At 40.8% G+C, this 17,380-nt stretch overlaps 1 protein-coding gene across 1 annotated transcript in view; it reads right to left on the bottom strand.

Annotated features, from left to right (window-relative positions):
* Positions 1-17,380, bottom strand: part of LOC126162132 (glutamate receptor ionotropic, kainate 2-like) — a 267,360-nt gene that overhangs the window by 140,334 nt on the left and 109,646 nt on the right. The window contains exons 5-6 of the mRNA XM_049918426.1: positions 16,957-17,114; positions 12,598-12,739 (exon numbers count right to left, since the gene is read on the bottom strand). Coding sequence (XP_049774383.1) covers positions 12,598-12,739; positions 16,957-17,114 — 300 coding nt within the window. The remainder of the gene's footprint in view (positions 1-12,597; positions 12,740-16,956; positions 17,115-17,380) is intronic.

Below are 17,380 nucleotides of genomic sequence, written 5' to 3'. Positions count from 1 at the left end.
TATTATGAATGAATTTACCGACTTAAACAACGTGACCGATAGTAATTGTGACATGCAGTGTAATGGTGACAATCATGCGTTCACTGATAATCAGTGCGTTCCAACTACTAGTGATGATTATTATCTTACTGATGAACAAACGAACTCGGTTATGTCCTCTGTTGATCTGACGACAACCGATGACGCGGGGCGCACTATTGTAATGAGCGCTGCCCAGCATAACACACCCGGTTTGGAAAATTCAAGTAACGTTCAGACAAATATTTCTAATGAAAATGAACAGGATACACAAGGTACGACGGATTTATTTCATTCCGAAATAGTGAGTGACAGTGTAGGTCCGAATGATAATCCCTTTTGTAAATTGCAGAATGACCAAATGGTCACACAAAGCGCGACAATTCCAGGTACACAATCAAACAGCACAGATAGTGGAGTAGGTAATGTTACTTTGGAACAATTTATGGCAATAATGCTACAGTTTAGGAACGAACAGAACGAAAAACAAGACAAACTTAGTGTGGATATCAAACAACTAGATAAAAAACAAGACAAACTTAGTGAACAGGTCAGACAACAGAATGAAAAATTAGAAGACAATTCCAGAGAACTTAGTGAACAGATTAGAGCCGTTGCCGCGCAGTGCCATGACACTAAGGAACAGTTGCGCGTGGAAATTGAGGCTTGTTCACGTAAAAATAGCGAAGAAATTAAGTCTGTTGCGCAAGAATTAAGGGAAATGCAAACAGCCGCAACAGAAACACTCAGAGACGAAATTAGCGGAGTCGCTAAACAATGCTCTGAAAAAGCTACACAATTAAGCGACGAGTTTAAAGCAATGACAGCAGAACTTTCGCGCACAATGGATGAAAAGATCGACGCGAAATTCGAACAACAAAATACTCAGATTGACGAACGCTTTAATCACCACATAGAAAACAGTAATACACGTTTCCGCAAATTTATTCAAGATCAAAATAAAGTCAAACGTCAAGTCATGGAAACAATCACTGCACAGAGACAGGAAGACAAACGTAAAATGTTCGCGAAAGCGAAGACGTATGTAGACAATAATATTACTACAGTGTCCGACGAAATTAATTCCATCAAACAGTCGAACACAGAATTACGTGACGAAATTTCTGATCTTAAATCAAAAACAGATACACACACAGTAAATATTCAAACAGTGACAGACAGATTCGAACAATTAGAACTAACGCAGGATTGCGATGTCTTCAAAGCTGATGTTAAAAAACTGAGCGAAACTACGCGTAAGTTGCAAAAACAGATTAATGCGTCCGATTCTAAAACCGATGATCAGGCAAAAATACTGACTGAAAAATATGATGAATTGGCCAGTCGCATTGATGCTATCGAAAGTGCTAATGACAATAAATCAGACGATACTTCACCGGTTTCATTTAATCAAACACCTGAATTTCAAAATTTACAGCAGACAATTAATGAGATCGATTCATCTAACAACACGTTACGTAGGAAGTTGTCAAATTTACAACAAGAAGTAACAGAGATGAAAAACATTTCAGTTAATAATAACATACAACAGACGCCACTTTGCGAACACTTGTCAGAGTCACGCAGCGCGTATGATTTGAGCAATTTACAGAGACTATGCGACTTAAAATCCGAAATGACACAGACAAATAGATTCTCACACAAACCCGAACGTGTTCTCAAATTCAGTGACGAGAATGTTGATAATAAGCAGTTTGCATTTGTAAGAAAATGTAAGGAATTTAATAATGACAGAGCACAGATACACGATTTGAACTGGATACGTCGATTTATTTTTGTACTTTCACCGCTATTACCTGTAACGCAGAAACTAGCTTTGAACTGGATACGACAATTTGCTCTTGAATTTTTACCAACATTTCGTGTAATGCAAAGACCTGAATTAGTATGGATACAGCAATTTATTTCTGAATTTTTACCGCCATTGCCTGTAACGCAAAAGCTGAAAAGTATTTGCAGTGTGTAATTAACCTCAGGGGATTCATTACGCTTTAATGAATATGTGCCGTAGCGAGCATAGGGCCCCGAGCTGTAGTAGTGCTGTTTCATCTTTAGTTTTCTGCACTGCTGCCTTCTCTTCTACTATCCTTTATATCTATCAAAACCGCTCTTTAACTATTGCTCTATTTAGAATTAAGAATATGTAAAGAAAACCGGATTTGACAAGTTATACCGAAAGTGACAATTTTATTAGGCACTCCACAACTACCAGCGTAATTTTAATAACTGACAAAATCTTAATCATCAGTACGTGTAAAATTATCAGTAACAGTAAACACATTTTGTAACAATAGACGTTTTTCACCACAACAGCATGAAAGTCAGCCGCTTAGCATTCCTAACCAACAATGCAGTCTACAAGGTCAACCAAGCTTTAATGTTTCGCCGCGTGCACGTATAGTCCCAGCTACAACAAATAGTAACGCATAGCCACGAGGAAATAACTACGTACAGAAAAAACAGTATTTCAATCTCTATCGCAATGCGCCGTATGGAAATGACTATCACGACATACGTAAAATTAATCAGCACAATTTTCAGCGTACATTCAATAACACGTCAGATAGAATATGATTAAATACAGTACAGGTTGCATATTCCAATAATGTAAGCAATACTTTTGACACACAGAATCTTGTGCACGAAAATGTTATTTGAAATACGCTTTGTTGAATGCACCACTTTTATCGCACCCAGATCTTACCAGAGATTTTTCCATTGCCACCGACAGTTCCAACACAGCTTTAGGCGTACATATTTTTCAGGAAATTGAAGAAGATGCCTCTACAGTAATCAAAAACATCGCATTTGCAAGCCGCATTTTGTCACCTGCTGAACGAAATTATTCCGTTACAGAATTGGAAACATTATGTGTTGTATGGGCTTTTACGAGATTTCGGCACTTTCTTTATGGCAGACATACCACCGTGTACACAGACCACAGAGCGATACAATTTTTACTTTCGGCCAAATTCACGCACGACAGATTAAGCAGATGGAAACTTTATTTACAGGAATTTAATTTTACAATAGTTCACATTCCCGGTACGCAAAATGTTATAGCAGACGCACTATCGCGTTCTCTCGGCAACAATCAGCAAGACGTAGCAACCAACTTCTGCAAAACAAATTTCAGTGTCATGTACATTCAGCAAGTAGCATTTGAAAATTTTATTTCATCGTCATTACAGGACATAGCACAAGAACAAAATAAAGACAATGTGTGGAAAGAAATTAAACACCTTTGGCAAGATAGGAAAAATGTTACGATTAGGAACCACTACACTGTATGCAATGACATTCTGTTTCGCCGTTCTCATCCTGACAGCAACAATTGGTTATTATGTATTCCTGACGAACTGGTTAACAAATTAATCTGGTACACTCATTTAAGTTACGCACATTACGGAGCACGAAAATGTTTTCTTATACTGAGACAGAACTGTTATTTTACCAACATGGAGAAACGTATTCGACGAGTTTTAGCGTCTTGTAAAATTTGCCAGAAGGCTAAATCAGGCACCACTTCACATATTCCTCCTTTATATCCCATTGTACCTGTTAAATTAAGACACATGGCCGCAGTAGATATTTTTGGTCCGATTCCGAGAACTAACAGAGGTTTTTGCTACATCTTTGTCGCTGTTGAGCTCACTTCGAAATTTGTTACTTTCACTCCGTTACGCAAGGCTACTGCTAAAACTGTTTCGAAAGCATTTGTAAAACATTTTCTATTTCATGTAGGGCATGTGATGAAAGTAATTTCTGACAATGGATCTCAATTTCGTAGTAGCGTATGGACACGCATGTTACGAGCCAGAAACATTTCTCCGATCTATATATCCAAGTACCACGCTTCTTCGAACCCCTGTGAAAGATTAATGAAAGAAATTGGTAAGCTGTGCCGAATATACTGCCACAAAAGACATATTGATTGGGATACACACATTCTCTCATTCCAAGATGTAATTAATTCCATTCCAAATGAATCCACTATGCTATCTCCGTCTGTTATACTGAAAAACGTTGAACCACCAAACAAAATTAAAGAATTAGTAAATTTTCCTACATCTCGTCGCTTACGACACCACGAAATAATTGACATTGCGCTGAACAACATCAAACGTGCCGCAGAGCGCCGGAGAAGACAGCAAAAACAGGTTTGTACACGCCGCGACTTTCACGTTGGACAGAAAATATTAGTACGTACACACCATTTATCCAGCAAATTAAAAGGTAAGTGCAGTAAATTTGAACTTCTATACGCAGGTCCATATCGGATTCGCAGCATCCCTCACCCCAATGTTGTACACGTCGAAACTTTGAGAACCAGAAAATCGAAAGGCAATCACCATATCTCAAACATTAAGCCGTTTATTGAATGAAATCACTTTATGATGTAACATGCTATGATGCCATTTACTAATGCCATTATTTCACCTGACTAATTACTGATGATTATCGTATTTTTTCTTGGCAAGTGCCCGGCAAGGTAAGATTAGCAGGTCGCTTTTCTTGTCGTTACACATCAGACCATGCACATTTTCCACTTTTTATGTACGATTGTATTCCAGTTTTGTCTATATGCACTGTGAAATAGTTAAGATATAACACACACCAGTCGACTTTGACATTTTTTTTTTGGCCTTATGACATCTCAACATCGTGACTTTTACATTTTTTGCGCTGCATTGTGATATTCTCTGTACATTTTGGCTTTGAACACTGTCAATGTCTTTGACATATTACGTTGTCTGTAATGTTATGCTGTATGGTTAATTGTGTCACCATAAACCAGTCATTATTTAGTGGGTATATGATTTAAATGCAAGACGTTAATCTCTGTTCATCAATTTCAGAAAGAAATGATACGTAAATGAAATAAATTAAACGGACATTGGAATTTCAACTACGGAATAGACGAAAGAGGATACAAAAACCTTATGAAGAAGAGTAAATGGATCAGAATTAACAAGCATTAACAAGAATATACAATACACATCGCAGAATAGCAGTCTTAACTAATTTTTTCTTTCAGAATACGAAGCGATTGATGCAGGCTGTCAGACAGAACTACACATCTTAGTTTTAGTGATGAAATATGCTAGAGATAAGGAATAGTTGTATAATGAGTAATGAAGTGATATTTTTGCAGATGATAATGAAGAATATGCTATTACGAATAATGAAGTTTTTCTTTACAGGTGATGATAATAATGAAGTTATGATAATATGGATAATGAAGTGATTGATAATGAAGTTTTTTCTTTACAGATGAGGATAATGTTGAAGTTATGTATTTATGCTACGTAGTTATTTAAGTATTTGTTGCAGTTTGTTTTGACAGCAGGTGTTATATTGCATAGTAGGATGACGGAAAGTTTTGGAAAGGACAGCTATGGAACACATTTTATACACATTTCACTACTTGTTAATTCGAAGTTCACTACTTTTCAGCATAGTGTGCGTTTCTTCTTTCAGGTCAATAATCCATTTTGTTTTTTTTCCAGGAGAAGTTTTTCATGATACATACTAAACCTATTACTTATTATACCTGTTCTAGTACTTGCATTTTTTTTTTTTTACCCATTTGTGTCTATCATTTATACATGTGATCACATTACTGCCTTGTTACATAACCTTGCTACAGCTGACTCATGACGAATGACGTTACACATTTTTGATTTACAGGAACAACCCACTACCAATTTTTTTTCTTTTTTCTCTTCTTGCTTTCTCTTATAATTACCAAACGCAATGCATTGCTAACAAAAAATGTATTACCAGTCCCAAATAGCGATACCAGTTTGAGAAAGTTCTGAATAATACTGATCAACTCTGAATAATATGTCACTTCAGTAATGACTTCGTAATGATACAAAAAAAAATATATATATAAAATAATGCTTTATAACTGGCTAATAACTGCCACTGTTTATTGTAATGAGACTACTTATAATGCCCATGCTTATTAATGCTATGACTGTAATTAGCTGATTTTTAATAATGACTTCGTAATGATCTGAATGTCACTCAATGAATTGTTATTACTTCTTAATGATCTGAATAATACTGAATGAGGAACAATGTTTTATACTATTCGATACTTGATGGCCACTGAGTGCCAATAATTAATGTCACTCAATAAATTATGTTATTAATTATGCCATTAATTAGCTCTTGTTTTCAATGTTGATACTTTGTAACTGGAAAAGAATATGATTGTTTCATAATGTTTTGTAATTAGGAAAAGGCTAATTATTCTTACTATATTGAAATGACAAATGATTAATTAACTATGCTGTACTTTGTAACTGGAAAAGAATGTGACTGTTTAATAATGCTTTGTAATTAGGAGAAGGCTAATGATTATTACTATTGAAATGACAAATGATTAATTAACTATGCCATACTTTGTAACTGGAAAAGAATATAATTCTTACTATATTGAAATGACAAATGATTAACTATGCTTTATAATTGGGAAAGAATGTGATTTTTTAATAATGCTTTGTAATTAGGAAAAGGCTAATGATTATTACTATATTGGAATGACACATAATTAATTAACTATGCTATACTTTGTGACTGGAAAAGAATGCGATTATTTAATAATGCTTTGTAACTAGGAAAAGAAGGTTACTGGTTCTATGTAAAACAATTAATGAACATTTTTCTGTAATACTACATACTTGGTACAGAAATGTTCAATCACTGGGCTATGAATGCCCCAAACTACTAATGAAGACTGTAATTGTCAGTATTATGTGACTTAATGTCCTTCACCTCATGAGCTAACTACCCTGAATTACTGCAATGTCCATTTGTCCTGTCTATCCTAGTGATCATGGAGCACTATCTTTGGTTTTGCACTAATTATACGTTGGTGTGCCTTGTAAGAGCGTGGTGTTGACACGACATGCTGTCCACTACTGTGGGCGATGAAGACGTTATTATGGTCCCACTGTTTGGTGTACCTAATGTACTGCCAAAATGAGAACATGAAATGTTACTACGAGAGTTCAGTGTCTTGGCTACACTGGTAAATTCTGATGGGAAAGGAACTTCAAATTGTGTCACTTGGTGTTGTACTTCTGTGGAAAGATATGGACTTTCAGAACAGCTGTGTGCAATCTAAAGTGCTACAACCATGATGCAATCCTTCCCTTTCCTATCCTAATTCTTGTCACATAGTGAAAATCATTTTTTTGCTAACATTATTTATGTTCATGGGTTATACATTTTTTTTGATTCGCTGAACTCCAGTGCGAGTACACTTATGTCACTTGTCGATATGATTTTTGCCATTATGTTTATTTATTGCAAAAATGCCTAAGACATTTTTTCGATTTGTTCTCAAGTACAGTATGTGCACTCTTGTCTTTTATATTGTATATACATTTTTTTTATTTATTATTTTATTTTAATGATATGTTCTGAACTACAGTGCATGTGCACTTATGTTGTGTGTTAATATGTTTTCTACTGAACTTCAGTGCCTGTGCACTTTTCTCATTTTTCAATATGATTTGTACTCATTCTGTATGTTCAATACTTCAGTACGTATGCACTTATGTCATTTGTTACTAATTGTATATACATTTCGTAAATTGCTAATATGTTCTCAACTCCAGTGCGAGTACACTCATGTCACTTATCAACACGATTTTCTGCCATTCTGTTTATTTGTTCTGAAAATGCTAAAGAATTTTTTCAGTGCGTGTGCACTTTGCTATCTGTCAAATAATTTGTATATACAGTTTTCTGATTTACTACTATGTTTTGTATTCACATCCTGTCTTTGTCTGATATATTTTGTACTCGGTGCATGTGCACAACATTTAATTTATGTACTAAATTTGAATATTCTGTAAATTGTAAAAATTTCTTGCGATGGCAAGTCCAAATGACTCACCATCGCTGCCAAATTTTTGCCCCCCCAGTGGAGGGTTATGAAACACGTATGTAACATAGTAGCGATGGTGAGGCACGTTAAAATCTTTGACCAGAGAGCCTATAATCGTAGTTAGTCTGCGCTTGACCGCGCGAGTGTTGCGAAGAGTACTCTGTTAGTAGTCGTTGAGAGCAGTGCAGTTGTAGTTGTTATGTAGTTCAGTTCAGTAGTGGTCTGGTCCTGTCACGGTCGCGAGCGGGACGCAGTCGGGGAGCGCCGACATGGCATTCTGGTCAAGATGCTGAATGAGGTATATTGTTAATTAAGGTAATCATCAGATAATTTAAAGTTCATTTATTGTAATTAATTTCCAACAAGTGCCCCAATAATAATTATGATTTCAAAAGCAATTTTATTGAACTAAATTTCGTTCCACTTCCCTTAAACAAATTTCAGTTAAATTAAAAAAAAAAAAAGGAATATTATTATTTGCAATGCAGTTCCTCCAAGCTGTGCGCAAGAATAAGAGCAGAAATTTGACTAGCAGATACAATGAGGTAAGAATTTAATTCTGATTTGCACAGGGCCAAAGACCGATATTTCGGTTTACTTGAATTATCATTGTCACTGAGATTTCATTAGCACTGAATTGTTTTTCATTATTTTTGTGGGAGCTTACATCAGAGTCAGATTGCGAATTTCACATTTTGTTGCCTTTGTCAGTACATTTCATTGTGGGAAGGTTTCACTTGGGTCCATTTTTATTAAATATTGTCTTTTCTTTTAAAATTTTTGTGGGGAGGTTACACTACTTAAACCTAACTAACCTAAGGACAGCACACAACACCCAGCCATCACGAGGCAGAGAAAATCCCTGACCCCGCCGGAAAAGAGTTACATGTTTGCACCTGTTACTGTCCTTCAAAGTAGTCACCAGCGTTGTGTAAAACCCGTTGCCAGCGATGTGCAAGGCGCAGTATACCATTACTAGAGCCTGTTCTGTTGGAGCGGTCTATTGCCCGGCTAATCTCTGGAAAAGTTCAGAAGTGAATGCCACGAAGTGGTTCGTTCATCTTCGGAATCAAATCAAAGTCACTAGGACTTAAGTCCGAGGAGTGTGGTGGACGGTATTGTATTCCCCAGTCCCATCGACCGAACAGAGCAGCCACAGCATGCGCGGTATGCGCCCCGCGCATTGTCGTGCAAAATGATGGTTGGGTTGCGAAGAAAGTGTCGCCGCGTCTTTCGCAAAGCTGGTCGCAGGTGATGCGAACAATAATACGACTTGAGACAGCGTTATCACCAGCTGGCAGAGTTTGAGAGGGACACCACCGTAGGGCTCCATTTCGCCGTCTGGCGGAATCACGCATTTTCCAGAAATGTGGGGCATTCACATTTGACATTGGCCCGATGTTGGACTGCGTTGGAAAGTGACGGCAGTCTTACTTGCTGTCAAATTTCCTGTGGACCATTTCTCATCACCACAAGGGGGAACGACGTATTGTGCATCAAGAACACCCTAACCACTTCAAATCCGCGCCTGCGATCCGAGAACACATAGTGAACTCCCTGCAACGTTCTGTGTCGTCCTGGACCACTGGTTGGAGACAAGCAACAGCCAGATTAGGGACTTACCATCCCTTGTAGAGGCAGCTGCGAACATCATAGCACAAATGGCTGCGTTTGCAGTGGAACGGTGAGCAGCAAATATGCACTTCTGATGAATGGCGTCGTGTTGTGTTCAGTGATTCGGCACTCCACCAGATGACAATCATCGATCAATATAGCAGCGGCTGAGGCAGATGTCCCATTCTTTCAATGTCCTGTGGGGGACAGCGATTTTACCCAAGGCGTCATGATATGGGACAGCCAGTGCATATGACTTCATTGTCACAGCCCCTGACTGAGGGGTATATTACAGACATCCTGCATCCTCATGTGTCACCTTACTGCGACTGTATCATGGTGCCATTTTTCAACAGGACATTAGTCGTCCACATATGAGACGTGTTCATACAGGAAATCTACACGATGCAAAGGTGCTCTCATGAGTAGAAAGATTCCGAGATCTCTCCACTACAGAGCAGATGTGGGTGCGGCATGGGTGTTAACTATGTCCCAGTGACAATATCTAGATATTAAGGACCATTATAACAGTCGTTGCCTCAGGAGAGTGCACAACGGATTTATGATGTCCTTTTCAACAGACTCAATGAATGCACCCAGACCAGAGGAGATGCAATGTCTTACTGATTAGTGGACTCATACTATTAAGTTCTTCGGAAGTTTGATTCGATTTTGAAATCATTGAAATAAAATCACATACCCTCTCAACCCATGAAGTTGTTTTGCTTCCTCCTTCCCTTCCGGTTGCTTCGCTTTTGCAGCCTGGTAATTATAGCTATTACAAGTCGTATGTTTTTAGAATGGTTAGTACCATTAAGTACATGTGACAAGGGCAAGCATTAAGGCATTTTTTCCCTGTGCAGCAAGTCAGGTGCTGAAGTGTGGACACTTGGACACGAAACCGATAGTCTCTTCTGACAGGTGCTGTCCATTTAATGGTACAGTTACGACCGTGCAGAAAACACCAGGCTGTAAAGTTTCTGACATGTTTGTGGGAAGATTGTTCGATGCAGAGAAAAAACAACAAACACATATTAAGGTACCACATATAGAAGTCTCAGCTCTTATATCCGTTACACCACATGTATGTACGAGGGTCACTGCAAAAGAAATGCACATTATTTTTGTAAAAATACAGTTTTCATTCTGCATGTGTGAAAGTTTTACAGTGTTTAGGTACATGCTTCCCGCTTGTTTTCAAACTTAAATGGTTCAAATGGCTCTGAGCACTATGGGACTTAACTTTTGAGGTCTTCAGCCCACGAGAACTTTGAACTACTAAAACCTAACTAACCTAAGAACATCACACACATCCATGCCGAGGCAGGATTCGAACCTGCGACCGTAGCGGCCGCGTGGTTCCAGGCTGAAGCGCCTAGAACCGCTCGGTCACTCCGGCCGGCTTTCAAACTTAGTTCAACCTGTTCCCGCGAGTGGCGCCGTCACAGCATGTCTTCAAGATGGCTGCTACACTTGACGTTCGTCAGAAGCAATGTGTTGTCATACAATTTATGTGCTGTGAAAACGAGACAGTGGGAAACATTCACAAGAGGTTGAAAAAGGTGTACGGAGATGCTGCTGTCGATCGCAGTACAGTTAGTCGGTGGGCAAGCAGGTTACGTGATGAAAGCGGGCGCGGCAATATTAAGGATTGTCCTCGCAGCGGCAGGCCTCGTACTGCACACACTCCAGACAAGGTGCAGAGAGTTAACGAATTGATGACTGCTGACAGACGCATCACAGTGAACGTATTGTCACGCTACGTTGGGATAGGGGAAGGAAGTGTTTGCAGAATACTGAAAGTGTTAGCGTTAAAAAAGCTTTGTTCCAGGTGGGTTCCCAGGATGTTGACAGTGGCTCAAAAAGAAACAAGAAAAACGGTATGCAGCAAACTTTTGGAACAGAACGAGAATGGTGGAGATGAATTTCTTGGAAGAATTGTGACAGGTGATGAAACATGGCTCCATCATTTTTCACCGGAGACGAAGAGGCAAGCAATGGAGTGGCATCATGCAAATTCACCCAAGAAAAAAAATTCAAAAGCACGCGGTCTGCTGGAAAAGTTATGGCTACGGTGTTTTTGGATTCCGAAGGACTCTTGCTTGTTTATATCATGCCAAGTGGAACCACCATAAATTCTGATACATATGTGACGACACTGAAGAAACTTGAAGCTCGACTGAGTCGTGTTCGACCACATCGGCAAAAGCAGGATGTTTTGCTGTTGCACGACAATGCACGGCCACATGTCAGTCAAAAAACGATGGAAGCGATCACAAAACTCGGATGGACAACACTGAAACACCCGGCTTATAGTCCTGACCTAGCTCCATGTGACTATCATCTCTTTGAGAAACTGAAAGGCTCTCTTCGTGGAACAATGTTTGAAGATGTGCACGCTGCCAAACAGTGGCTCCAACAGGTTGGTCCAGAATTTTACCGTGCGGGTATACAGGCTCTGGTTCCAAGATGGCGTAAGACAGTTGAGAAGGATGGAAATTATGTGGAGAAATGAAAATATTGTTCCTAAAGGATGTATCTACACACTGTAAAGCTTTCAAACATGTAGAATAAAAGATGGGTTTGAAAAAAAAAATAGTGCGCATTTCTTCTGGGGTGACCCTCGTATGTTAGAGGGAGACAGAGATCACTTCCAGAGCAGACGAGTAATAAGGTTATATTGATAAGTGGGTGAATACTGCCAAGTTCTTTGTAAATTTGACTCGATTTTGTAATCACTGAAATAACATCACATATCCCCTTCTCTCTTCTCATTTCGTTTCTCCTCCTCTTCTGGATACTATACTTTTTTTGTTAGGCTGTGTATGTAAACGTAGCCAGGGGATACATTATAGAGCCACCTTCAGATTTACAAGCAACAAACTCGGGGACAAGATGTTCTATGTCACCTCATGAAACAACTGGACCTAGCAGGCTGAATAGTAGGCCATTGATCACATGTGACAGTGCGTCACACATTACAGAAACAGGTTACGTTCACCTGTCGCATAGGGCTAGAGCGCCGTGAGTTGGCCTACCAGAGAGGTGAGCAGGTAGGACTGGTAGACCTCGGTCAGCTTGATGTCGGCGGCCTGGCGCAGCACGGGCATGATGAGGTCCGTGTCGCAGTCCAGCACCAGCCGCGACTCAGCCGCCTGCTTGATCTCCTTCAGCAGCGGCCTGCAACAGACGACGGCCAACAGGCGCTAGGCGTCTCCCAGCTTGATGGCGTATTCGTGGGGGGGGGGGGGGGGTTGAAATGTGATAACTGTTTGCCAAGCAGCGGGTTAACGATGGTTTCTTGCGTATCGGTATACCCACCTTTACGAACTATGAAGGTCGGTACCCGCCCGAGGCCAGAGGAGTTTTGAGGAGAGCGGGACTTTGGAACGGGGAGGTGCCGGGCAGCGCCGCTGCGGCTGGGCTGATGAGCGCTGGCGGTGGCAGTCGACGTCTGGACGACACGGGGTGGAGGCGCGTGCAGTTCTGTTAGCACTGGCAGAACCTGGGGCGAGGCCGGGCTGTTCACTAACACACTCGCGAAGTTTCAAGCCTTATGAGAAGCTCAATTCTGGAAATACTTAAATGTAAAGACCACGGGTTTCGCTCGTCTTCTTGTTCACCGACAGTTCGCAGTAGTGAGGACTGCCTAGTGTAAGTGTGTCTACCAATTCATTACTCGAGTGTGTATGTTAAGATATTCTGAGATAAGGTTATGTGCAACTAGTACTCATCAGTCTAGATGAGTGAATCTTAGCTCGTGAATAGCACCAGTCATTTCCAGTACATAATTAAGTTGTATTGTGTTTTGACCTTGTAGACGTTTCTTGATTACTGTTTAGTGTTGAAATATTTTGTGGCCGTGTATAACTGCCATTGTAAGTTTCAGGTAACGTTTAATTTACATTAAATGGGTTCGCAGTTGCGTATATGGACAACTATCAGCTGGAGAATGGAACGATGACAATGAAAATTTTTGCCAGACTGGGAATCAACCCCGATTTCCCGCTTATCACGAGCGGTCGCCCTACCATTTAGCTATCCGTGAGCGACTCAGGTCCAGATCCAAACCTCCGTACGTCGTCAACCACGCATCCACAACCTGCACTCGTACATTCATTACGCATATTCCCGTGCAGGTGAGACATTTTACTTGAAAGCCGCTTGTGTGGTATCGGCGGCTAAATATGGTAGTTAGTTAGTTAGTTGCGTATTCCATTGATCAATTGCACGGTACGGTAGCCGTTATGATGTGGGACGCGTCAAGTGCACAAGAAATGCACATAGGAAACAAATTTTTTTAATATACATATATATTACAATACAGAGTTAAAGATTAATATTTCTGTTATTTACCCCATACTGATGATGGTCGAAGTAGAGAGGATGTAAAACGTAGACTGGCAATGGGAAGGAAAGCGTTTCTGAAGAAGAGAAATTTGTTAACATCGAGTATTGATTTAACTGTCAGGAAGTCGTTTCTGAAAGTATTTGTATGGAGTGTAGCTATGTATGGAAGTGAAACATGGACGATAAATAGTTTAGACAAGTAGAGAATAGAAGCTTTCGAAATGTGGTGCTACAGAAGAGTGCTGAAGATTAGATGGGTAGATCACATAACTAACGAGGAGGTATTGAACAGAATTGGGGAGAAGAGGAGTTTGTGGAACAACTTGACAAAAAGAAGGGACCGGTTGGTAGGACATATTTTGAGGCATCAAGGGATCACAAATTTAGCATTGGAGGGCAGCGTGGAGGATAAAAATCGTAGAGGGAGACCAAGAGATGAATACACTAAGCAGATTCAGAAGGATGTAGGTTGCAGTAAGTACTGGGAGATGAAGAAGCTTGCACAGGATAGAGTAGCATGGAGAGCTGCATCAAACCAGTCTCATGACTGAAGACTACAAAAACAACATTACTTTCTTTTCAGAAAATTCACAGTTGATGATTATACAATAAATTTTTTTCTTCCCCTAGATTGCGTATATTTCCTATGTTATATGTATGTCCTGGTGGAGCACAAGCAAAATAACGTGCCACCGACACAGAAACGCATTCTCGTCTCAAATGTTGGGCGAGTAGATTCCGTTCTTCCGAAGGGCCTTGGTCGCCTGACTGATATTCATTGGAAGAATCCTATGGAAATGCAATCCGAAAACAAAGGAAGTAGGTTACGGTACACTTGTTCGCCCGCTACTTGAATACTGTTCACCGATGTGGGATCCATGCCAGATGGGGTTGGTAGAGGAGACAGAGAAGATCCAACGGAGAGCAGCGCGCTTCGTTACAGGATCATTTAGTATTCGCGAAAGCGTTACGGAGATGATAGAAAAACTCCAGTGGAAGACTCTGCAAGACACACGCTCAGTAGCTCGGTACGGGCTTTTTTTGAAGTTTTGAGAACATACCTTCACCGAGGAGTCAAGCAGTATATTGCTTCCTCCTACGTATATCTCGCGAAGAGACCACGAGAATAAAATCAGAGAGATTAGAGCCCACACAGAGGCATACCGACAATCTTCCTTTCCACGAACAATACGAGACTGGAATAGAAGGGAGAACCGATAGAGGTACTGAAAGTACTCTCCGCCACACACCGTAAGGTGGCTTGCAGAGTATGGATGTAGATGTAGATAAATGTTCTTTATTTTACCATGCCAGTATCGTAAAAAACGACATTGTCCGTAAAGCTACATTTTTTACCCCTCTTATTTTATGACATTTCCTTTTGGCAGTGCTTGGTCAGTCTTGTTTTGGAAGATCCTTTGTTTGTGTGACTTGCTTTTTCGGTACTATAGTGAGAAAGTCAGAAACTATTGACTTCGAACGTCTAATGCGCAATTTCATGATGATGATACAAAGTTTCAGAGATGTATCAATTTGAAGTGAGAGACTCTAGTCCGGAAACGAACGAGTCGAAAGGCACTGCTGAAGTTCCGCCTTAGACTCTCCCAGCGTTCATACTAAGGGCCCCAACTTCCGAACCCTGATCACGACGTACAGAATGCCCTCTGAATACTACCCAGTATCCTCAGACATTTTCGCCTGTTGATGGACTAGTAGCGGCGTATGTTAGTTGATGTCAAAGATACCAGAATTTATCCGTGGTGTCGTCTGAACGTTGTCGCAGGCAGTGAGACTTCTTGCCAGGAGATCCTGTTCACTCTCGAGAGGCGTCTCGTACCAAATAATTCTCACGTGGCTCACAATAAGAAATGACCTTGCGTGAGATCAGGCGGACGTGCCTGCCACGAAGCATGACCTTCCCTGCCTAACCGCTTTTCAGAGAATGTCTGATCCAAGTGCCGTCAAACTTCAATCCAAAGTGAGATGGGGCTTCATCATGTTGCCACTATATCCGTTGATGAATAACATATGGAATATGTTCAAGAAACCTATGTAATAGGTCTCTGACAAACACTGTCTACACTGGTGCATTTAAGTGGGCAGGAAGAAGAAACAGGTCTAGTATGTAATCATTGACTACGCCTGCCCAGACGTTGACTGACAATCTGTGTTGATAGCTCTTCACAGCTGTAGCGTGTGGATCCTCATCGACCCAAATATGAGTATTCCGACTATTTAGCATCCTGTCTCTGGTGAAACAGACTTCGTACACTAGAAAGGGGATCTACTGTCAGGTTCTGCAAGCAACATTGGCGGAATACTACACGAAGTCTGATGTCAACAGGAGTGAAAGCTTGCACTTTATGTGTATGGTGGGGTTGTAGTAAATCGACAATTCTTTGTGATATCATGCAAAGAACCAGAGGAGATCGCCCCAAGTTGGACGCCAGGAATGTAGTGAATTGGGAATTCTTTCAGCTCTTGCCGAAATTGACATTCAGATTACTAATTATTTTGCCCCATGTTGTAAGCTAATAATCAAGTGACATCAGTAACTACACTACTGGCCGTTAAAATTGCTACACCACGAAGATGACGTGCTACAGACGCAATTTAACCAACAGGAAGAAGAAGCTGTGATATGCAAATGATTAGCGTTTCAGAGCATTCACACAAGGCTGGCGCCGGTGGCGGCACCTACATCGTGCTGACATGAGGAAAGTTTCCAACCGATTTCTCATACACAAACAGCAGTTGACCGGCGTCACTGCTCTTGATGAACTGTGTTATCGTGTTGAAGCTACATGGGCAGCTGTACCTGTACACGTCAACTAAGCTCTGCTTGACTCAATGGCGTATCAAGGCCGTTATTACGGCCAGAGGTGGTTGTTCTGGGTACTGAATTCTCAGGACCTATGCACCCAAATTGCGTGAAAATGCAGTCACATGCCAGTTCTAGTATAATATATTTGTCCAATGAATACCCGTGTAGCAATTTTAATGGCCAGTAGTGTATTTTGCAGGATGGCGCCGGTCGCCCGCAGCACCTGTTGTCGCCGTCTTCGTCGAGCTGGCGCACGGCGATGGGCGGGTCGCGGGGCTCGCGCTCCTGCAGCACGCCGCGCAGGCGCACCAGCGACTCGTCGTTCTGGAAGAGCACCGTGTAGGAGCGCCACTTCAGCTCGTGCAGCACGTCCACCAGCGCCTGCGCAACACGCAGCTCCGTGTCAGCGTGAACGTCGTCAGGTAACAGAACATCGACACCCCGCAAACAACTCTCAAGTGCATAGCAACGAGTATTTTACATTGCACCACTTACTTAATGACTGCTTCAGTTTCATTCAAGTACGGAGCGCGGCAAGATTGATTGCCTAAACGCCTCTTTGCACGCTGCGCTTAATCTTGTCTTCGAAACTCCGATGGAAGCAATACTTAGGAGGTTCCACTGCGTTCCTATAAAGTGTCTGCAAT

This window comes from Schistocerca cancellata, chromosome 2 (assembly GCF_023864275.1).
Source record: "Schistocerca cancellata isolate TAMUIC-IGC-003103 chromosome 2, iqSchCanc2.1, whole genome shotgun sequence".
NCBI lineage: Eukaryota > Metazoa > Arthropoda > Insecta > Orthoptera > Acrididae > Schistocerca > Schistocerca cancellata.
Note: the sequence above shows the minus strand (reverse complement) of the source record. Positions and strands in the feature narration are given on the sequence as shown.